A 23205-nucleotide genomic window follows, 5' to 3' on the forward strand; every position below is an offset into this window, starting at 1 on the left:
TTATCTTCTTAATTTTTTATTGACAAATCTTAAAAGCCCATTCACCTCGTTTGCTGCTTTATGCCATGTTCTGTACAGCTTCTCCAGCAAGCCTTCACATACAGAGCACGACATGAAATGTCTAAAGCTTGATTTTTAATATTTTTTCTTTTTATTTATTGTCAATGCTTCTTCCTTTGGCCATTGGTTTTAACTGTCCTTTGTGGATTTCTCTTTAAATTTGCTTGGAAAAAAAAAAAAAAGGCTTTGCTGGCTTAATATTGATGAATGGAAGATTAAGAGCTCACCCACAAGATGTGTTGTCTGAAGACAGAAAGGGAAGGGAAAATGCCCTTTCTGTACCTTCATTCTGTTCTGGGTGTGTTTAGGAACATTTATTAAAGAGAAGATCCCGCTTTGCCCCCTCATAATGAAGAGATGCTTTTGTCTGAGCTATCAAACGTTTAAAACTGGTGTAATAAACATAATCCTTTTGTAACCTTCTCTGTTGTGTAACAAACACATCTTCAACATCAAAGTCGATTATTAGCATAGCTGGTTCCTCAAAAGCCATTTCGGAAACGCATTGCAAATCGTTGCCTTTCAGCTAATCCGTATGCATATGCAAATCCCATTGAGCTGTTTGCTCGGCCTGGATTAGCATGGTGTATTCAGCCTTTAAAAGCCTCCCTGGATGCCTGGGGGGGTGAGCAGAGCAAGGCACAGTGGTGGCATTCGCCTCGGAATTCCTGCCCACCAAACTTCCAGCGCTGCTGCCCACTTTATGAGATGTGCTTTTCCTTCCTCCTTCTCTAGAAAGTAGAGAATCGTTAATTATGCAGAATGAATTTTGGGATTGAGGTTAGGTCTGATGAGGTGGTGCTGCACGAGGCAACTCGTGCCCACCGAAGCTGCAACTTCTGCCCCTTCCTCTAGAAGAAAAGCATTTGCACTGATCCTGGTGTGTGATTTCATCAAATGTCAGTGCAAAGTGAATTTTACCTGTTAGCTCCTCCTTTTATTTCAGTGTCTGCTGTTGGCCAGTCTTAAACATCGAGACTCTTGTTCTCTGCATCAGACTCTTCCTTAGTTATTGGAAGTGTGTGTGAGCCAGAAGCAGCAAGGTCAGGTCCTACCTGCTTTAGGATCTGGTCAGTATTTTGTGGAAAAGAGAGAATCAAGTGCAACATTGTATTTGCAACTCAAGAGATGAGTGGAGAGCAGAGCTACTTTTGAACAGCCTCTCTTTGTATGTTTTGGTTATTTCTTTAGCTGGGTCTTTCCAGTGGTATCAGTCTGGGATCCCTGTGGACTTGTTTCAGCAATGGGTGCTGCATTTGGTTGGGAAGTAAGCTAAAATCAGGAAGGAAATTTAGTTGGCAGACGGATGGGACTGCACGGGCTGCCTCAGTTACAAAAATTATCCCAATTATTAAATGTGAACACAGGTGCTCCATAGGTTTTATTAAGAGATGGGGAAAACTGGGGGATGTGATTGGCGGTGGCCTTGGCAGTACTGGGGTAATGCTTGGACTGTGTGATTTTTAGAGGGCTTTTCCAGCCTAAAGGATCCTGTGATTCCTGATGGGTCTGACAGTCTCCACTGTCTTCATTATCTGCTGATAATTAGTCACAGGTTGCTGTTTTTTTATTTTCTTTGATTTTTCTTTTTCTTTTTGTTTTTCTTTTTGTTTTTGTTTTGGCTGCTTATAGCCCTGGACTGAAAGTTTCCTGCAACTTTCAAAACTTCAAATTAGGTTTTTGAATAAATTTTAACTCTGATAGAAGACATTTTTTGGAACATATTTGTCATCTGTGACAAGTGCATTCCCTTAGCAACCTCTGTGGAGTGCTGGCTTATCACCTTTAGTTCAAGGATTATTATAAAAGCTGGTACATGACTAAAAATTGAACAGTTTTGTCAATAAATGTGTGTTCCTTTTAGTTTCAGTGCACTGTCTCACCTTTGAAAAGGCTGAAGGTGGCTTTCAGAGCCGCAGTACCAACTTTAAATTAAGGCAGAGGTTTGTTTATCTTCAAGCTCTATCTGCACTTAATGAAGGAACAGTATTGGCAGATGCTGAAGAAATATATTTTTCCATGGAAAATTGGATTTGGGGCATAAAACTTGTTAATGTTAATAAAGACAGGTCATTACTGGTCTCAAGTCAGATATGCAAACTGCAGGAGATGGAGTGCTGCTGGTGGCACTTGTGCTGCTGCTACTTTTGTGTGAAAAAAGCCCTGGCGAGGAGTAAATCAGGCGGAGCGGAGCGCACGTACAATCGCCTCCCTCCCATCATTTATGCCCCTCCTGATGCCTGATGCACTCGCTTGTGTCTTAGGCCTGGTAATTTACAGTCTCCCAGAAAGGTACGCTTAGATTTAAGCTGTGCAATAGTGTAACTAATGAGAAATAGAGGGGAATTTATAGCACTCGGTGATTGATTGGCCAAGTACCTAGACATTAATTGAAATCTGAGGACTCCCAGCTGTCTTTCAGTTTAAAAAAAAAAAAAATTAAAAGGAAAGAAAAAGTGTTTTCGGACAAGTGAAACTGTTCCTTTGTAGCATTGTGGAGAACGTGGTTGGGGTGAAAAGGTGGGATTCCCTAAGGAATGAAAGGACTATTTCCTAATCACCTGCAGGCACTGGTTGATCTGCGCCCATGGCAGTACCAGTCAGTTCTGCTTTTCCAATCCCAGTGTGACTTCAGTTGTCTTTCCCTGGAATTCTGGCCCCAGGTCCATCTGGAAATTTGGCTGTAGAGTCAGCGCTTGGTGCTGCTCTCCCCTGTTTAGCAGAGGCACTCAGGCCTAACTGTTGTGTGACAAATTGTCTGGATAAATACTTGGTCTTAATCTCTGGCTTAATAACACTGTTTAACCGGTCATCTCCACAGAGAGCACACAGCTTTCTCCTCTGCTGTCAGCCTCTAAATGCACTATTCTTGCTCGAGCTTAGTCTTGTGAAAATGTCTGAATTTTCCCATTAAGTGCTTAAAAAGTAATAAAACTAAAGCCATTAGCCTTCACTCGTCAGATCTGTATCAAGAGAAATATTCTTGGGCGCCATAAATCTGATCAAGTGTTCGACATTTATATCATTCGACTTCATTCTCTGGAAATGGACCTTTGAAGGTAAATTGCATTAAGTAGGGCAGTTTAAATTTTTAATACAATCTTATTGTAACTGTTAGCAAATGATTAAAGTGCAAAGGGGGGGCTTATGTGTTTTGGGAGATTTATGTGAAATGCTCTATGATGCTTCTGCTCTGGCAGGGAACTGCTTTTGTGACAGCTGGATGTGCATAAACTCACAAACTCAAAGGATTTTTAGCCTGTAGTGTGGAGGAGATGACTTCCTATCTGCTGCTGTATTTCTGAAGGGTGTTTTAGGAGCAGGATTTATTCCACTTGCACTGAAGCAGTGTTGGCAACACAGAGCTTAACTCTTTTTCCAACAGGCCTCTGTGTGCCCGAGAGGTGGATTTTGATGGCTCAGTGGGCAGTGAGCTCGTGGGCTGAGGTGGTTTATTAATCTTATTTAGGTCCTTGGTGGTTTGTTTGGAGGGAGGTTTTTCTTCAAAGTACAAGAAACTCTCTAGCTTGAGTTTGGTGAACAGCTTAGATAAGTAGTGCTTTAGAAGCAGTGATGTGTTTATGCAGCTTTTTTTGGTGTTGCTAAACGTGATTACTCTTTTCTGAGGAGAATCCATCTTGAGGAATAATATCTGTGAATATTTAATGTGAGAAAAAGTGGTATTAGGTGACTATAACTTTTTTCTTAGCTATCACAGCAATCATGGCTCTTGTTTTGGAACCAGCTGTGCCCTGTCTGGGTGTAGCTGTGTGATCTCATGGTGTGGTTGCACCTCTGACTTCAGACTTTGAGTTGTTAGGTAACAATTGTGTCATTTTGGCAGTTGAAAAAAGAAAATCATTGATTATTCTGGTTTTTTTGGTGACCTTTTTCGGTAAGTTGAGTTAATAGAACCGTCTGGATGAGGCACTTGATTTAGTAAATGTGATTAGTTTATTCCTTTCTGGAGGGTGATTGCATCTGAAATGCACTAACATAACCAGCAACTTTCTCTCACTTTGTGTCCTTTTCTGTGCTCTATTAGTGAGGTCACTGGGTGTGCAGGAATCTTCAGAAAGCAGAAATGTTCTATATGAAAGCAGTCAGTTGGTAGTGTGTGCCTCAAAATGTGCTCTCCATGAAGCTGCTTCAAAGTGGGAGTAGAAAATTACTCACTAAGGTGGTAAAATCCTGAAGCATCATATAATTTTCTGTTACCCAAATCTGTGTTTTGATGTGATGAAAAAGCAATTCTATGTTTTGACATAGGATTAAATACATACAATGGTGTTATTCTTAAGAATATTATTCTTGAAGGGTAGTGAACAACTCAGTTGCTTCCTTTATGGGCATTTTACAAAACAGATCAATGTGACAATATTCTCTTTCAATATTTCCAGTTTGACTTTTTTTCTTGTTTCAACATTTTTTAACCTTTGCAATTTAAAGTCACAACTCTGTGTGGGATATGACAGGATTTATGACTTGATTCTGCCCCCATGGAAAGGTCAGCAGAACTCCATGAGGTACTGGTGAGGTAAATCCATGTGCAGAAGATTTTACCTGTGTGTTCCCCTTAAATCCTTGAGTCATGTGCTTCTAGTTGCAGCACAGTTCAAGCAGTGACAAAAACACAGGTTTATTTTTTAAATTGTTTCAGATGCCAGAATGTTTCCAGTGGATTTATTGGCATATTTGCTTACCTAGTCTTGGAAGGCAGTGATTTGCATGGAAGTTGGCAATAAGTGATGTGCAGTGTTAATTAGAGTTACCTGTGGAGGAAAAAAAATGCATGTTGGCATTGATTAAAGATATTTAATACTGAGCCTGATTTACAGCTCTATTTTCATATCTTGTAAGACAAGGTTTAAGAAGCAAATATTTGTTAACCAAGCACTTTGTCCTGTAAAGCTTCTTACTGCTTTTGGTTCCTTGCACCACAGATTTATATCTTTTTGGTCATTTTGACTTTTCTTTTTTGGTCATCGAGGTTTCTCCCAGCAGGTTCCACCTCAGGCTGTCAGAGCAGGGAGGGGTTTGTGCTCGGTGCAGAGCAGGACCTCCTCCCCCTGGTGTGACTTGACAGTGGCTCTGCTTCTTCAGGGCAAAGTAACTTCTGACATTTCTGGCTGCACATGGCCAGGAATGAGCTGGATAAATTGCATTTCCAAACAAAATTAGAATTGTCCAGCACTCGTTTCTCTTTTACACCTGACACATAGGATGCCAAGTCTCCTTTTAAACAGAGACGTATAAAGGTTGTTTAGCTCAGAAAATGGATTGAATTTAAAATAACAGGCACAATGGCCTTAATAGTGGCTACTTACATTAATGTTTCCCATTTGGAAGCATTTGTGGTTAGGGCTTGCTCTGGTAGTTATTACTGCCTCTCCTGCAATATGTAATTGTGGAATAAATTTACTTTTATTGAACCCTTACTTATCCTGTAAACATGGAATATTAAGCTAAAAGGCAGCTGCTGTAAAAATGTAAGCTGCTATATATCTTCTTTCACTTGTGTTTTTTAAGGTAAAAGCAAATACTTGCTCACACAGAACTCAAAATTTTGCATTGTTTTTTCCCCCAAGTAGTTAAAACAGGTATTTATTTAAACAAGTGTTTATCCCTGCTGATGGTTTTCACTCGGCCATCAGCATTGCAGCTTCAGCTGAAAGCCATTTTCTGACTGTCCATCAGTGAAGGAAAATTTCCTGCATTCCCATCTTTTGCACCAGTGGCAGGTTTTAACTGAACCTGCTGTTTACTTGTTCTTGGACATGCAGAGGAGATGAATGGTCTTACACAGGTTTTTATGAGGAACCAGTTTTGATTTAAGTTAGTGGTAATTGGAGAAGAGTGTTTGCATCTCCGAAAATATGCAGCACCCCCGTACTGTGATCACAGAGAAGAGAAATGGCTCCAGATGTTACAGGTCTTGTATGCCTGGAGTCTTCCCTTTTAACATTCCAGGCTTTCCTTGGTCAAAACACAGAGCTGAGGAACAACTGTGTTCCCTGCCTTTTAGGAATGAAAAGTGATCAGGCAGTTGATACCTTTGGGTGTTTCGCAGGATCCATCTTAGGAGCAGAGACAGAGGTCTCACTCAGCCTAGATGAGCTTTCCCTCAGCTCATCTCTTGGCTGCTGCAGTTTTCCCAGCTCTCTGAGATGTGGAGCTGGATGAGATTCTCACCTTGCGCCATGAACTTCTCCTAGGGAGTGTTTTCCTGTTTTCCCCTCCGGTCTCTGCCTTTCTTGTCCCTGTGCTTGGCTGGAGCCGTGCTGATGTGTGAGCCGCCCTCTGAACCAGGGCACGGCAGCTCTGTCAGTGCAGCTCCCGTGGCACCGGCGTTCCTGAGGGGGATGAACTCCCAAACGGAACCACCAGCAGGAGTCGGTTCTGTCCTGGGGCACAGCTCTGGTCCTGCCACCAGGGAATTCAGCCCCGAGAGCAGAGCAGCAGGGCTTTGCTTGGCGAAATGTCTGAGCGCGCTTTTTCTCATCGGAGACCCGCAGAGCTGCAGCGTGGAAACATCGCTGTGCAGCTCCGGGCTCTCCTGCTCGGGGCTCCCTGCAAACCGTGCGGGCAGGGCGGGAGCGGGAGCTGCTGAGGAATGAGTGGGTTCTGACTAACAAAAAGTAGTGTTTGAGATGAAAGTGGCAGGGGGTGGGAAGGTTAATTTTGTTGTGGTGCGCTAGGTCAGGCATGGAAGAAGAGGCATTCAAGCCAAGAGCTTTCCCTCCCAACTCGGAGCGGGAATTTCACATGCTTTTAATTATCAATGCCTTCAAGCAGAATACAGCTCCCAGTCGTTCTGGCTCGTGGAATTAAATTTAAATGTATAAAAAATAAGCATCAGTGTCCCTCCCCAGACCAAATATTTGCTAAATATCAGTTCTGCTTGTTTACAACTCTTAGGTATCCATGGCATATCCCTCTTTATTTGCAGAAGGCTTCTTGACTTTGCACATAAATTTTGTTTAGCTTTTCGTACTACTGATATATTACTAAAAAATCTGTCCCAAATTGATAGTTTGAGAATATAAAAGTACAGGCAATTTTTAAAAATAGTTGAAATGCTTCTTACTCTCTGGATTATTTTTTATATTTGCCATAGATTAAGTTGATATTCATCTGTTTTAGAAATATTTTTTAGGAGTATTAAATTAACATACTGTGTTCAGCAGCAGCTTTGGTATGAGACAAAACCTGAAGGCTTAGGAGGGCTTAGAAATACTTCTTCTGTCTTGAATTTTTTATTCACTTTATAGAACATCATTGTTCTAATGGAATGAGGAGTTAAGAAATTTGAGGTGAGGAGTGGTCTCTTTTGACCCCACCTCTGAACAGTTTGGGGCCCCCAGCATAACGATGTGGAGTTGCTGGAGTGAGTCCAGAGGAGGCCATGGAGATGCTCCAAGGGCTGGAGCCCCTCTGCTCTGGAGCCAGGCTGGTGGAGCTGGGGGTGCTCACCTGGAGAAGAGAAACTCCAGGGAGAGCTCAGAGCCCTTCCAGTGCCTAAAGGGGCTCCAGGAGAGCTGGAGAGGGACTGGGGACAAGGCATGGAGGGACAGGACACAGGGAATGGCTTCCACTGCCAGAGGGCAGGGATGGATGGGATATTGGGAAGGAATTGTTCCCTGTGAGGGTGGACAGGCCCTGGCACAGGGTGCCCAGAGCAGCTGTGGCTGCCCCTGGATCCCTGGGAGTGTCCCAGGCCAGGCTGGACACTGGGGCTTGGAGCAGACAGGTGCTTTGGCTCGTGTTCAGGTTGTGTGTTTGAGTCACTGAGTTCAGACTGTCTGGGGTTTCCTTCCCTGTCCCTTCCCCTTCCTTGCCCAGACTGTGCTGTGTGTGTCAGGGTGATGCTGCCAACACCCCTGTACTCACACTGAAGGGAAGAGGTAAATATTTTCCTTGGCTAATTATCTCTCCCATGTGAGAGCAGGAGTTTTTGCAGACAAGGTAGCTTTCATTCATGTGTGGTTTTTGTTCAGTTTGGTCTTAATTTAGGTCTTTACCACGTACAATAAAGACAAATCCATGTGCATATGTTAAAATCTGACCTTTGGTTTGCTCTCTTCACTCGCTAATGTGTTTTAAAATATTTTAATATATAGCTTCCCAAGCTCCAGATCAATAACCCAATGGGTCTGAAATGACAAAGTGCTACGATATTCCCCTTTAATTTAAACATGATTAGCTGATGAAGGTTATGATCAATATGCTAGGGGAAGATAAATTAATTGATATCATCCTTTCAGGATGATAAGAGGCCTATTGGAGGTGGGATGTAACTAATGAAGCTGCTTCTTCATATATATGAGCCATTCTTTATACAATGTATTCTCACTAAATCATGGTTATGCCATCATTCATTTACATGAAAAACATAAGCCACAGACCACTTTGTTATTAAAATTGCATTCATTTGAGAAGAAACTATGCTTACACTGTCCCTGCCTGTGCTGTAATGTAGTGAGGGAAAATAATCTTGGAATTTACATAATTATCTTTCTGTGTTTTCTGGACAAGACAGGCTGGGTTCTGTTTGCTTAATTCCAGCAAGTTTCTGGGGGACTTTTTAAGAAGATGCCAATAAATGTCACTGGTTTTAGTGGAGGTGTTGCAAGTGACTGCAGACTCCTTGGTACAATTTCCATGAAGTGCTTCCCTTCATGAAGAAAACTGCGTGCAAGGAAGCTAGATTTAGTTAGGGGCATTTTTGATTAGCCACTACACAAGTACCTGTTTCCAAAGACTGAAGTTTTGATTTGTTTTAAATTTGTGACTCAAAAGGTAGCAAGAATTTTATTTTTATGTATTTTTGACATAAAAAGGGCTCTATTGAAAGGCTTTAGCTGAATTAGCAGCACGAACTCAGGTTTCAGTGTATGATGGGATGAATTTCTGTAATAGTTTGACTTGTTTAAATTGAAAAATTGTAGGAGAGGTTTGGAAGTTGGCTGCATTTCACATCAATTCTGTTTGATCTTTTTTATTATGGGTCTGCCAAGCCGTGTATAGAGATGTTAATGGTTCTGATCCCTGTATCCATTTGATAAATGCTGCTTTTCCTTCCATGCTGAAGAAAATGTCTTAATAAATTGCAAAACAAATTAGGCATTTTTCCAGCTGTGCTACTGCTAAGGAATAAAAGCAAAAATTAGAAATCACAATACAGCTTCTTTCCCTAAAGAATTTCACTGGGATATGTGGTACCACCACTCCTGGTATTTATTCGGTTCAAAGACTCTTTATCAGTTCTAATATTCCAGTTATCTTTAGTCTGGGCTCCAAAGTGGATTGCCCTGGTGCAATGGCTGGTAGAAAAGGGAAATCCATCTTATTCCTTGGCAGCAGAGACCTGGTGTCTTCTGTCTGCTAGGAGAATATCCCAAACAAGAATGGAAAAATTTTGCTACCGTGAGCTTTGTTAGTGGGGTGTTAAAAACACAGAGGGGACTTTGTACAGAATTCCTGTTATTGCTGCATGTAATTTTTTGTCTGAGTCCTCTGGTGCTCACCTGGTGGAATGAGACTTCTGGATGGAGACTTCTCCATCCTCCATGTGGAGAACCGAGCTGGAGTCTCACATGGAGCATCATGGAAAGTCAGCACCTTCCTCTTCCCTGTAATACACCCATTTTTGGAGCAGGCTTTGGTAGTGGAGCCCCCCTGTTTGTGTCCTGTTCATTGTGTGTTTTCCTGCCATGCCCTGCTTTCCAGCTGTGCTCTGCCTTACCTGCCTGGATGTTTTATTTCCCCTCAGTTGCCCAGAAGATCGTTTCCACCAAGAAGAAGCAGCAGCTCTCAATCGGACCCTGCAAATCTCTACCCAACTCTCCGAGCCACTCCTCCGTGTGCTCTGCCCAGGTTTCTGCCGTACATATCAGCCAGGTACAGATAAATAAATGCTTGCAAATGGAACTGATAAGCTGCTTTTCCTCTCTGATTTATTTTGTGCCATTTCAAGTGCTCTCTTTGCTGCTTGAGAGGTAGTTGCCATCTTTTTAATGCTGTTCTGAAGTTTGAAGTGATATTTGAATTTTTTTTTAGATTGGCTTGAGTTCAAGAAACAAAGCAGCAACAGAGAATAATTTGGCTTTAAAGCCTGCTTGGATTGATAAGCCTGCTTTGATCATTCTCACTGATACCCAGCAGCCTGCAGGTCTGAGTAGGCCAGTCATTGCAGTTGCAGGATTTGCTGTGCCGTGGTTTGTCATCCCCTTGCTGTGTTTGGGTGGTTACTCTCACTCAGCTGTGCTGAGCTGGTGTATCCCAGTGGTTAGAGTGCTGGAATTTTACACTTGATGGTATTTCTGAGAAGCATGGTTAATACCAAAATTTTCTGACTTGCACAGCTTTTACCCACATGTGTTGCACGTTCTCCTATGTTTCCCTGGCGATGCCCTTCCTCAGTGTCTTTGTTTTCTAGTGTCAACTGATAATCTCTGGGTATGTCCCCAGTTGGGATGGTTATAAACTGAAGGATGTCAGGTACCCACAGCCATTCTGCTGTGTTTTTCAGTCTAAACTCAGTAATATGCAGGTTATTTTGCAGCCTGACCCACCTACCTGAGGATTTGTTTTGATTATGGACCTTTATACCACACAGTGCTTGCTTTTTGGCAGAAAAGAGTAACTTCTCCCACTGGGTTACAACCCTAAAGATGCAGTTTGGTCTTAATAGTTCTCTGCTTCAGAGTTACTCTGCTTCAGGCTGAGTCCTGATACAACCTCAGACTGTGACTGTGGTTTTTGCTGATGAGTCCAAAAAGGATGCTGGAGTTCAGACCCCTCTTTCTAAAGCAGATGCTGAGTGAGGTGTGTTACTCTTCAGAAGAACCCTGGCACCTTCTGGTGAAGTACAAGTTCTCACATGGGAGAGGTTCTCCCCTTTCCAGGTGTCCTCAGCCACTCTGTCTCTGCCCATATCATGGCCACAGGCCCTTGGACGTCACCCTCTCTGAGGGCATTTCTTGTTAAAAATTTTTGTGATGAAGGACATCAGATATCTGGGGGCACACCTGTTTCCTACCCAAATCTAGTTTGAAGGTCAACAGCAGCCACCAAATTCTAGACCAGTGCCATCACCTATGCAGCAAACTTCTTGCCAGTGATAAGAACTGTTTGGGAAAATCGAGGCAAGGTAGCTTTTGTGATAAAACTTCCTAGATTCTGTTTCAATAACAGTGAAATAATGTTCTTTACTGCCTTTGCCAGGTGTCATAATTACCTAAAGGGGCAATTGCATCACCAGTCAAAGATGTCTCTCTTCTGAGGCTGATGTCACACCTAAAAGTAGAGGCCAGAAATCTGTTTCATGTCGTATCTCCTTTGTGCTGCACTTAAAGGCAGTATGACCTTGTTTAAGGGAAGGAAGCTGAATCCTTATCCCAGACTTAAAAGAACTTTGCAACTGCAATTCCAAGTTCAAGATGATCTGGGGCAAGATTTGCCATCTCTGATCTTGGCTGGAAGACTGGCTGGTGTCTTGCCCTTTGGAACATCTCTCTTGGCGTAATGATGTTCCTGTGAAGATTTCTCCATGAATCAAACCCGTTATCGGTGCAGTGCCCTGCCACTCGCATTCTCCACGGGAGCAGAGGCCTTCAGAGGCAGCGCTTACACGCAGCACTTCACATAAAGTCGGGTATTGTTCCATCTCTGGTTGGATCATCCTGGGGATTGAACTCCTGCAAACTCTCCAGATGACTCTGCAGTCAAAAGCTTAGGCATTAGAGGAAGAAAAAAAAGAAGTGTTGAGTGTCACCTTAACCAGGCTAGTCCTTAGCATACCTTGGGGAGAATTCTAAGGCTCAAGGCTTCTGTGGTTTCAGTCTGCCAGGTTGCACAGGGCTTGGAGCAATCTGGTCTGGTGGAAGGTGTCCCTGCCCATGGCAGGGTGTTGGAATGAGATCAGCCTTTAGGTCCCTTCCAATCCAAACCATTCTGGGATTCTGTGAAAGACCTGTCTGTGTGTTTGGGTGCTTCTCTATCTGCATGTCCAGGAGTCTGAGGTGGTGAATGCCTCAGTAAGATCCCCTTCCAGAAAATGCTCTCAGGAATATCTATAGTTACATATTTCCAGATGCCTGTTTCACACAGTGAGGTGTTTCCTATTCCAAAGACAAAATCCACTTGTCTTTGTTGTAGATGCTGCTCAGTTTTCCTTCTGACTTAGTTTTTAACATGTGTGTCAGTCAAGGGGAAGATTTCCCTTGAAAACCCTTGATACCCAGAGCTAACAGCCCTTGCAGGTATTTCAGGTACCTCTGTTGGCTTTCAGGGCAGCACAGGATGCATGGAAGGAATTTTATTCTCAGATCCAAGGATTATCATTCATGACCATGATGGACAGAACTGTTGTAAAGTCTGTCAACAAGAGGGATGGTGCAACATTGCTTACATTCTATCTGATGCATTCAAGTATTCCAGTCACAGCTCACTGTCTGGCTTTCTGGAACACTTTAAGAGTTAGACTGAGTTGTTTAGAAGGGAAGAAGTGTTGTGCAGTGGATTGGAGGCCTCTTATTAGCCAAGGGGATCTTGGAATAGGTCTTTAATTTACTTTTTACAAGTACAGACCAGTCACTTCTGTATGTCTGTGCTCTTCATGTCTGTCCCATTTTTCCTTTCCCCATTCCCCTATCCATTGACCATCTTCCTAGGCATCATATGCCTGTATACCATGCTAAGTCTAATTTCAAAGAAGACATTTTTTCCCTCACACAATCCCACAGAGGCAATCCTTTTCCCTAAATTCATCCTGGTGCTAGAGGAGTTTCTTGTCCTTTACACCTGACATGTCAGAAGGCAATTTTAAGACATTAACTTAGAAGAAAAGTGCCAAGAAAAACAGTTCCAAAGGGCTGTTTCCTGTGCCAACCCCTGGAAGTGGAGATCATCTGGTTCCCAGACCCATGGGGCTGCTCAGCCTGGTCCCACCTTTGGTCCTCAGTGCCTCTGTGTGGGGGCTGGATAAGCTGCTGAGGCAGCTGGGCCTGGGTTTGAGTTTGCACTGGTGTGAAAACAGCTGGAAAACCCTGTGGCACAGCAGCTGTTGTTGCTGTTTGTGTGAAAGACTCCAGTTCTCTCTCCAGACAAACTGATGTGCAGATCCCCAGCAGTGTGAGCTTACTTGTGAGCTGCAGTTGTGGAGGTAAAGATGGAAAGATTTGTTTTACCAGTGATGATAATTCCTTGAAATCTGCAGTCTGCATATGTTTTCCCACTGGCTTTCCTGGAATTCAGCTGTTACATTCAGCTGTGAGAGGAGATTGAAAATGGCACCATGTTTCCATGTCTGCCTGGTCTCCATGCATTCCTCTATGACAGAGGGACCTTACACACCCTTTGGTGAATAAATTTTCCTTGATATCCAATCCAAATCTCCTGTGGTGCAACTTGAGGCCATTCCCTCTCCTCCTGTCCCTGTTCCCTGGAGCAGAGCCCGATCCCCCGGCTGTCCCCTCCTGTCAGGGAGTTGTGCAGAGCCACAAGGGCCCCCTGAGCCTCCTTTTCTCCAGGCTGAGCCCCTTCCCAGCTCCCTCAGCCCTTCCTGGGGCTCCAGCCCCTTCCCTGCCCTGGACACACTCCAGCCCCTCAATGTCCATCCACATGGACTTCAGTGCCGAGAGTTGTGTTTCCTGGTCAGCAGTGTCATTCTGCAAGGAGATTTGCATTATTCCTGGGGAGGGTGTACAGTACAAAGCTGCAGCTCAGGTGTGGCTGCCACACAAGCTCACTCCTTACTACCTGTTGCAAATCTGTAGTGATGCATTATTTATGTTTGCACAATGCCTCCAGACAGATTTTGCTGCAACATGATTGTCCACAAGCATAAATTAAACTGCTAAAAGTAGTTGCTTGGTCATCCATTATTTCATTGTATGTGAGACCTGATTATTGATAAGCTTTTTGGAAATTTTCTAGAATGTCAAAACTAAAACAGGAATGATAATATATTAATGCCATATATATTAAAATCCTTTTGTATTTATAGAGTTGTTTCTAAGTAACCTAATATTTATCTAAAATGAGCATTTAGGTTCTTCTCTGTGAGGGTGGGCAGGCCCTGGCACAGGGTGCCCAGAGCAGCTGTGGCTGCCCCTGGATCCCTGGAAGTGTCCAAGGCCAGGTTGGACATTGGGGCTTGGAGCAGACTGGGACAGTGGAAGGTGTCCCTACCCATGGCAAGGAGTTGGAATTGGATAATTCTTGGGGTCCCTTCCAGCCAAACCATTCTATAGTTTCCAGGTGTTTCTCTGGTTGTGTTTTTCATTGTTCCAGCCAGTGGCTTATTTTGAAATCACCTCAGAGTTTTATTTACAATGTTGGAAGTCCACTGGGCTTGGTGTGTGGGAAGAAAAATGTTGCCTGCAGGATTTCTTTTATAGAAACTCTCTGTGTGTCTTTGGGGAATAGAATATCCAACATGTTTGTGTTTTCCTTTAGGAGTTACTCACTCCCAAAAAATAAATCACTTAGAAATCCAGGAGACAGCTGCAAAAAGTATAAAATGATGAAGGATTTAAAAGGTAAAATTTTAGGGAATCCTTCATGTTCTCCATCTGGGAAGTAGGGTTTTAGGGTATAAATATGTTAATTTCATTAAGGAAAAGTAAGATTTCCTTGCCACCCTTGTCATCTCCAATACATCCAGTGGTTTGGGTACAAGCTGCTACAAAGACTGGAAAAGCAAATATGGGGTAATTGAGGCCACTTCTTCCCAGCTTGTCCTGCTCCTCTGTCCAGTGTTACCATTCTCCATTAGGACACTAAAAATGATAATTTCAATTGTTTTTTCATCTCCTTTTTTGTATACACGTCTCTCAATTCTGCTGCTACTTCCTCTGGTACTTGAGAATGTTGTAGAAAATCTCTCTCCAACCCCGCTGTTGCTTTCAGTGCCTTCACCTCTGCTCCCTGCTTTGGAAGAGCTGCAAGAATCAGAAGAGAACTTGGAACATGGAGAGACTTCAGCTGGGGGTGTAAGGGATTGTCTCCTACTTTTTCATCCTGATTGCTTGCAGCTTGAGATCCCGATCTCCAAGGAGCATAGGGGAAGTCCCATCAGGCATCTTCTCAGGAATTCTGGAAATACCTTCTTACCACCTTTTCTCACTTCCTCTAGGAAACTTGACTGCTTTAAGGTGGCCTTTTCCCCTTCTCTGTGCATCCCAGATGTTTCTTTTTCCTGCAAAAGTTACATATGGATTGTTGCCCAACCCTTTCATCCACTGCTGCCCCTCTGCTGAGTTTTCCATCCCCAGCAGGCAGAATATTCCCTGTTGTCCTGTCCCAGTCCCCCATCAGCACATAGAGCATCTCCTCCTTTAATAGTGTTTTTAGTACTCATATATGTTATATCTAATAAGTCCTTTTAAAGAAAAAATTAAGACTTTTTTCTTAATTACCTTTTGGTCCTTTCCATTCTGTCCAGTTTGCTTACCTTCCTGCTTTTAGGAATTTGTTACCTCTATTTATTGCTTTATAGGCTCAATGCTTTATTTCTTTCAGGACTAGGATGGAGCATCATGGTTTTGGCTGCCTTAAACAAATTGGGATATCTTACTTACAAATTTTGTATCTTTGCACCACTGGCTTCAGTAAATCCTGTGCAGGGCTACGAGCAGGGCTCAGTTATCCTTGTGGGTCCCTTGCACCTCAGGAGAGTCTGTGATGCTTGGAATATGTTGGGGTTTATCTAACCCTGTAGTAGCTGTCTTACAACCCTGAATTATTTTCATTTTCTTCATCAGTTCTCAGTGATCTCCAGCTATGCAGCTCCATGGCATTGGGTATTTCCTCTTAGGTTAGTGTTTAGTTTAGTAGAAATCCAGATTTGGAAGATTTTCCCCAATATTTTGCTTACTCGTACACTAGAAAACAAATGGAAATGTTGATACTCAGTTACAGTTATATTGCGTAGAATGGAAATGCACCTGCTGTATAAACAGAGCTATCTAAGTATTCACAAAATAATGGCAGGGGAGATGTTTAGAGGCTTGGGATGGAAATGTGTGGAAAAGTGGCAGTAGGGCAGCCCTGCTGAGCCCCTGAACCCTGGCTGCACTTCTGCATAAATTGGGAGTAAATCAGGAGTAAATAAGATACAGCTATGGATTGTCATTTCTTGAAAGCAGTGTACCACTGTTTAAAACTCCCTTTAATCCTTGCAGACCAGTAATGGAGGAGGGAGTTTAAGTGATTATTCCTCCTCTGTCCCATCAACTCCAAGCACCAGCCAGAAGGAGCTGCGGATTGATGTTCCTCCCACTGCCAACACACCAACTCCTGTCCGTAAACAGTCCAAGCGGCGATCCAACCTCTTCACGGTGAGTGAGCCAGGGGACCTCTGCTGCTGTGCTGTGTGTGCTGTGTGTGCTGTGTGTGCTGCTGTGGGACAGCCTGGCCTTCAGCCCTGTGCTGTGTGTGCTGCTGTGGGACAGCCTGGCCTTCAGCCCTGTGCTGTGTGTGCTGCTGTGGGACAGCCTGGCCTTCAGCCCTGTGCTGTGTGTGCTGTGTATGTGCTGTGGGACAGCCTGGCCTCTGTGTGTGCTGTGGGACAGCCTGGCCTTCAGCCCTGTGCTCCTGTGCTGTGTGTGCTGTGTGTGTGCTGTGGGACAGCCTGGCCTTCAGCCCTGTGCTGTGTGTGCTGTGTGTGCTGTGTGTGTGCTGTGTGTGTGCTGTGGGACAGCCTGACCTTCAGCCCTGTGCTGTGTGTGCTGTGTGTGCTGTGTGTGCTGTGTGTGCTGTGTGTGCTGTGGGACAGCCTGGCCTTCAGCCCTGTGCTGTGTGTGCTGTGTGTGCTGCTGTGGGACAGCCTGACCTTCTGCCCTCTGTTGCTGCTGGGCTGCTCTGATCCGCACGAGAGTGCTGAGATGAAGCTGTGGGCTCCAAAAATACCATCTTGGAATTATTGTTGTGTGGTTCTGTTTGATACTTAAACAGGAGCACTTTTCCCAGGAAGACAGGCGGAGAGACTTGAGGTTGTTTAGGCTGGAGAAGAGAAGGCTCCAGGGTGACCCTAGAGCCCTTTTCAGTGCCTAAAGGGGCTCCAGGACAGCTGGAGAGGGATTTGGGACAAGGGCATGGAGTGATGGGACTTCCACTGTCAAGGCAGGGTTAGATGAGATAGTGGGATGGAATTCCTCACTATGAGACTTGGGAGGCCCTGGCACACGGTGCCCAGAGAAGCTGTGGCTGCCCCTGGATCCCTGGAAGTGTCCAAGGCCAGGTTGGATGGGGCTTGGGGCAGCCTGGAATGGTGGAACAAGTCCCTGCCCATGGCAGGGGTGAGACTGGGTGGTCTTTAAGCTTTGTCCCAAACCAAAGTATTCCATAACTACCCCATGCTACTTTTATTACTACACAGAATCAGATCACTTTTTTCTTCTCCAGAATTAAAAAAGCTGATGGAGATTAAAGTAACTTTTTTTTTCTGTACAAACCACCTGTGTTTTGCTTCATTGAGAGGCCAAAAACCCCAAAACCAAACAAAAAAATCAAATAGAAAGCTGCCTGGTACAATATGACAGGTCTTTGTTATACAGGAGTAGGTTGGGTGATGCTAGTGAAGCCCTGAGTGAATGTTTCTTTGGTTTAAGCCCTCTTGCTGAAAGCTCTGGGATCATGTTGCAGGTATAATTGTGGTTTGTAAGCAGTTTTTTGACAGTTCACACATGTCATAGCAAACTCAGAATCCCTCTGGGTTCTCATGTAACTCCCTTGGGGGTTGTAGCTACATGTTAGTTGTGTTAAGGAACCCACAACTTCCCTGTCAGCATGGTGAATTTATATATTTAATTCCAAAGGTGAAGTCATGCTCACTTCCCACATACAAACCTGATAAAACGTTTCCTCATTCTCTGAGGGAAATTTGAGCTCTCCACCCTCAGCAAGTGGAAAGTTTTGTCACCGTTTTGGAGCTCTGAGTGACAGCAGAGAGCCCCAGGAATCCTGTGTCCATCCCAACAGAGGTATTTTGATTTAAACCCAGATCTCCTACTCCTAAAAAGGAGAGGAAATCATGCATTTGTGTTTGGGTGCAAATGTGTAGGTGGAAAGCAAAATGAGCGGCCTGGGAAGAAGTGTCCCAGCTTTGACTGCCAGTATTTGATAACAGTCATATTTCTTCCCATTGGTGGGAATAATCAAGACTTTGGTGGGAGAATTCCAGAGTTCCCAACCCCACTAGATGTCAGTGTCAGCCCAGAAACCAGCAGCAGCCAGAGCTCTGGCAGCAGAGCTGGGATGCTGCTGTATTCCTGAAAACATCGCCGACCATCCATGTCCAGGCTCAAGGATGTGTGAGGTGCTGCCAGGACTCTGGAGGTGGTGCTGGCATTTGGGGAGCTGGGGATGTTTCAGTTTGGAGCAGCTGTAAATTTGAGAAAGGGAGGAGAGAAAAACTCACCCATCTACAGTCACAGGAAAGGTTTGAGAAGAACATTTAGTCAGCTGTAAACAAACAGACTGAAGCTCTGCTTTGTGATAATTAGTGAGAACTATCTTTACTAATGTGAGAGGGTGTTGATAGTTGTCTTAATGTCTGATAACTGGGAATAATAATAATAATTTGCCTTTGCAGAATTAGCTGTGTCTTTTAAGGTGGGTGTAGTGAGATTGTTTAATGAGTTGCCCTGTAATCTATGTCCTGAAGTACTTAACACCCACTCTGCTGTAACCCAGCTTTTGTGCCAAGTTATAACCTGGAATTATTTAATTGAACAAACAGATAACCAGTATTTTCTGTGTAGTTATGAATAGAGTGTGTAATTAAAATATTTTACTGTTTAGCTCTGGGTTTCTTGCTGTGCTTCTCTTCCCAGTCCCTTATGCCTTTATCTCTTAGAGAATCAGATCTATTTCTGTTTAATAATTGCAAGTTACCCCTTGTTATCTAGCACAGGTAATCTGTTTAGTGATCTTTAGGTCCTCTGTTGTTGGTAGAGGACCAGGCTAAGTAGAAAATATTTGATTCTTCTTAATTACAGTTTTTGAGTTGGAATAGGGTTGAGAATTTTAAGCATGTTCAGTGCATTAAATGCAGCATCTCATCTTTTTGACATTGAGTATTTTGTTTGTTATAAAGCTATTGTTGCAGCAGCTGATTTTCCCCTTAAGTGATAAGACAGATGAAATATTAGAAGAGTTAATATCCTTTGTTTTGGACAGTGTGATAACAGGGACCACCAAATAATCTTGTATAGGGCAGGTGAGGATTTAAAATTCATTTATGAGGTTCACTGAGCAAGAAGCTGATTCTAACCATGTCTGATCCCACACTGGGTGAGGGAATTTCTGGCATAAAAAGGTGCATCACTTTTCCCACATTCAGTGTTACCTGTCTTATATATTTACAGAATTCCAAGAAAGTTTTTCAAACATAAAATGAGCCCTCTGTCTCAGTATCTACTGTTTGAGATGAGTACTTTACTTGGGGTGCTCTGCAGTCCTGATCTGGGTCTGGTTGTGCTCAAACTCAGATGTGACATCCTGGCTCAAGTCTTACTTGGATTAAGTCTGAGTGACTTCCAGGGCAAAGGGGAAAGCTCTCCAATGATATTCGTGCAGGTGCTTTAATTTTTCCAGAACTTCTTTGGTTTGCTGGCACCAAGTTCTACATAGAATAATTTATTGTGGAGATGTGCCATCAGAAAAAGTCCTGGGAAGTGTTGCTCCAGTGTGGTTTGGAATGGATTTTTTTCTGCTAGGATATAAGACATATTGTGTGTGTCATAGGTACAAAAGCATAAAAGATCAGATCTCTGTTTCACTGCACAATTTATCTTTATAAATAGTGGAGCGTGCAAAGATTCTCCCCTGGAAAACCTTAGGGATTCTGTGATTGCAAGCAGCTACAAGGGAATTTACCTAACAGAAATCCCTACATTTCTGTGCTTTTGGCATTTACCAGTGTTTTGCACGTAGACATTTCCCTTCCACGTGCAGTGTGTGATTTCCAGCTGCAGGAACTTTGAGGGAATGGTGATGATTTAAAACCAGGAATGAAAAACAGCACGTAGATATTCAGCCTGCATTTCAGAGGCAGGGTCCTTTCTCTAAAAAAAAAGTCAGATAAAAAAGAAACATTCAAGTTGACAACTCCCCTCCCAAGGATTTGGGCACCTTCTCTGAGTTTCTTTGCAATGTCACTTACGGGCGCTTTGCGCCATTGAAGCTTTGTTTTGCCTTGTATTCTTGGGAAGTGGCACTTTCAGAGGCAGAAATCTGTCTTGAAGGATGAGGAACAATAGTTATCCTGCACACTGGATTTCATCCCTCCCACTTGTTTTGCTTGCTTTCATTTGTTCTTTGTTTAGTTCCCCGGCACGTCATTCCATTGCCCCGAACCATAGTAACTGGTGATAGGAGCCCGTTCCCGGCGGAGCGGGGCCGGCAGCGCGGGATCCCCGCTGGGTGAATGTGCTGCTCAGAATGCTCTTACTTGGAGTCCGCCTCTCACGCCCGAGGGCAGCTGCTCCGGGGGTTTATTCTTCCTTCCACCCCTTTGTGGGACGAGGGAGACGGGCATTAGCGCTCCAGCATCCCGATTCTCCTGTTTTTTCTCCTCTCTGCGCTGGATGTGCGGAGCGGGCTCTGCCGTGCTCCCGGTTTGCACTGACTCCCCATGGCGGTGCCGGACACCACCGATGGGCTCCTTTCATACATCATCGCCGGGTTGAAAAGCACACGAAAATGTTTTCCCGTTTCCGATATTGTGTGAGTAATGTTCCCATTGGAAAGTAATGGAGTGAAGTTGTCACTTGTCAGTGCAGTTATTAAGGAGGATGACTCTCAGCTCTTCTTTTTGTAATAAAATAAATCCGTCAAAATCGCTGCGCCTGTGCGTTCTGTCGCAATAATTGGCTGCGATCTGAATAACTTCTTCAAATTCCCATAGAACTTCATCAAGTCACGAAGGGAGTGCTGTGATCTTACTCCTTGGAGAAAGCCAGGATAAAGCAATTCAGGTTTTAGACACTGGTAAAATTCTCCTCATGCTAATTTTTCCACTTGTGTTCAGTTAACTTTTTCCAGTCACTGGCTTTTCTTGCAGTTCCAACTTTCTAACTGTTTCCAAGCAGAAAAAAAATAATAAGTTGCAGTCTGCATGGTCAAACCTAGCATTATAGAATCATATTTCTAAATAATTGCTGACATTTCTAAGAACCACACAGATGTGAATTAAATGTATGCATGGGTATACTGAATGTTTTTAATGAGATGGCACCTTCATGCCACTGTTGGAAACTTCAGAAACGTTGTCCTCTGATGTTGTGGATCTTCAGACACTGGAGCTGTAACTCTTTAAACTCAAACATATTTCAGACTAGTGGATGGTTAAAATTTATGGGTGGTGGATGGGAAATTTATTCAGATTTTAGGATGGTTGCGTACTTGTGTAGATCCAATTTTGAGCTTATATATACCTACCAAATCATTTTTTAATTGCCCTGAAAGAAAAAAAAAAGGCAAATAAAAGCATCCTCTGTGTGCATTTAATGGAGCACAAACTTTTCTTTCCGCTCTGCAGTCTCGGAAAGGGAGTGACCCAGACAAAGAGAAGAAGGTCCTGGAGAGCAGAACAGACAGCATTGGAAGCGGCCGTGCAATCCCAATTAAACAGGTAATGCCGAAATAGTTGTATTTTTTTTTTCTCCCCTGCTTTCCATAGTTGGGAGACACACCTCGGGTCCGGGCACAGCGGTGCCGGGGCCGCGCCGAGCGGCGTTTGATGTGCGCCGGTGATGAATGTGGAAGTCACTCACTTGACATCAATTAGGAGAGGTTCCTATGTGTATTAAAATAGGATCATTAGAATAAGAAGAGGGAAAATGTGACAACAGGCCTAATGAAGTGCAGTCTGCCGGCCTGCATATGGAGCGGGTTTCTAGGCTGTGCTGGCTTCAAAGCTGCCTTTGTAGAGGAGGCTTTGATTGGGCCGAGTGCTGCCAGGCGCAGGGTAAATCAGATCGCTCGACAAGAGCCCCTTGTGATCGCAGGAATAGCCTGATGTGGCCCTAATTTGCTACCACAGACGGACATCTGAACACAGTTTCAGGCTGCTCCGTAACAACGAGGCAATTAGTTGTGATAATCATGGCCGGTGTGTCAGCTGCGCGCTCTTGTTTGTAATTTGCTAATGAAGGAATTGTAACTTTGATTAGGTTCAGTTTCATTTAGACCTTATTATATAAGAGAACGTTTACAGCTGTAATGTGTGGCCTTAATTAAACTTTCTCATTACACAACAGGACTTGAAGCCGAGGATTTGTTTTGGTGTGTTTTTACTAGCCTAGATGCACTTTCATTAGCCTGGAAACTCGATCCTAAATTGTAGCTGGGAACACTCTTTTGAAAAGCAAAAGCAGCGCCAGCGTTGGATGGGAAGTATTTGGGGAATGAGATGATTTACTTTCTCAAATGAAATGGCACTGAATCCATGTGGTTGAGATCTCCATGTTCCCATGGAATGCTTCTCACACACTTTCTGTGTTAGTGTTTGCAAGTGTTTACTCATGTGCGAGAGATGTGCCTTGCTAGAGATAAACTCCCTTCTTTTCCCCACTTATTTTCTTCCCTCACGTTTCTTTCCAGTTGTTTTGGTGCCTTTCCTGCCCTCCAGAGGCTCACTTGCCTCTTCTAATCTTCTGTCAGTCCATGCTTTATCCTGCCAGGTAGCCCTGCATGACCTGTGTGCAGCTGGGTTTACATGTTTCGGGGTGTGTCATGTTTTTCCTCTGTTTCTGGGTGCGAGGAGGAGTTGATTTTGTACCCTTAACTATTAGCTGTGATTTTTCTTCCTAAAGTCATTCTAAAAGACCTTTTGGGACCATCAGGCAGCAAAAATGCTATCGTGTGTGAATCTCTAGTAGGCAAATTTTAATCAAGCACGCTGCAATCCAGAAGAGCAGTTTGAAAGCAGAGGAGCTCAGTATTTGGCTCTGCATTCAGGGGAGGAGATTCCAGGCATTTAAAGCAAGCTACAGTTTTATTTTCCTACAGCTTTTGTATGATACAGGATGGGTAGACCGGCTGCAATCCTTTTGGGTAATGCTAATTAAACAAAAGTGCAGCTGCGAATGTAAAACTGAGGAATAGATGTGCCAGTATTTATTCCAGGCATACGTA

General features: G+C 43.7%; 1 protein-coding gene across 8 annotated transcripts in view; it reads left to right on the top strand.

Moving 5' to 3' along the window:
- Positions 1 to 23205, top strand: part of AGAP1 (ArfGAP with GTPase domain, ankyrin repeat and PH domain 1) — a 304896-nt gene that overhangs the window by 124290 nt on the left and 157401 nt on the right. For all 8 annotated transcript variants that reach the window (XM_056495964.1, XM_056495969.1, XM_056495965.1 and 5 more), the window contains 3 exons: positions 9833 to 9960; positions 16248 to 16403; positions 21608 to 21700. In XM_056495964.1, the coding sequence (XP_056351939.1) occupies positions 9833 to 9960; positions 16248 to 16403; positions 21608 to 21700 (377 nt within the window). The remainder of the gene's footprint in view (positions 1 to 9832; positions 9961 to 16247; positions 16404 to 21607; positions 21701 to 23205) is intronic.

Source organism: Oenanthe melanoleuca, chromosome 7, assembly GCF_029582105.1.
Source record: "Oenanthe melanoleuca isolate GR-GAL-2019-014 chromosome 7, OMel1.0, whole genome shotgun sequence".
NCBI lineage: Eukaryota > Metazoa > Chordata > Aves > Passeriformes > Muscicapidae > Oenanthe > Oenanthe melanoleuca.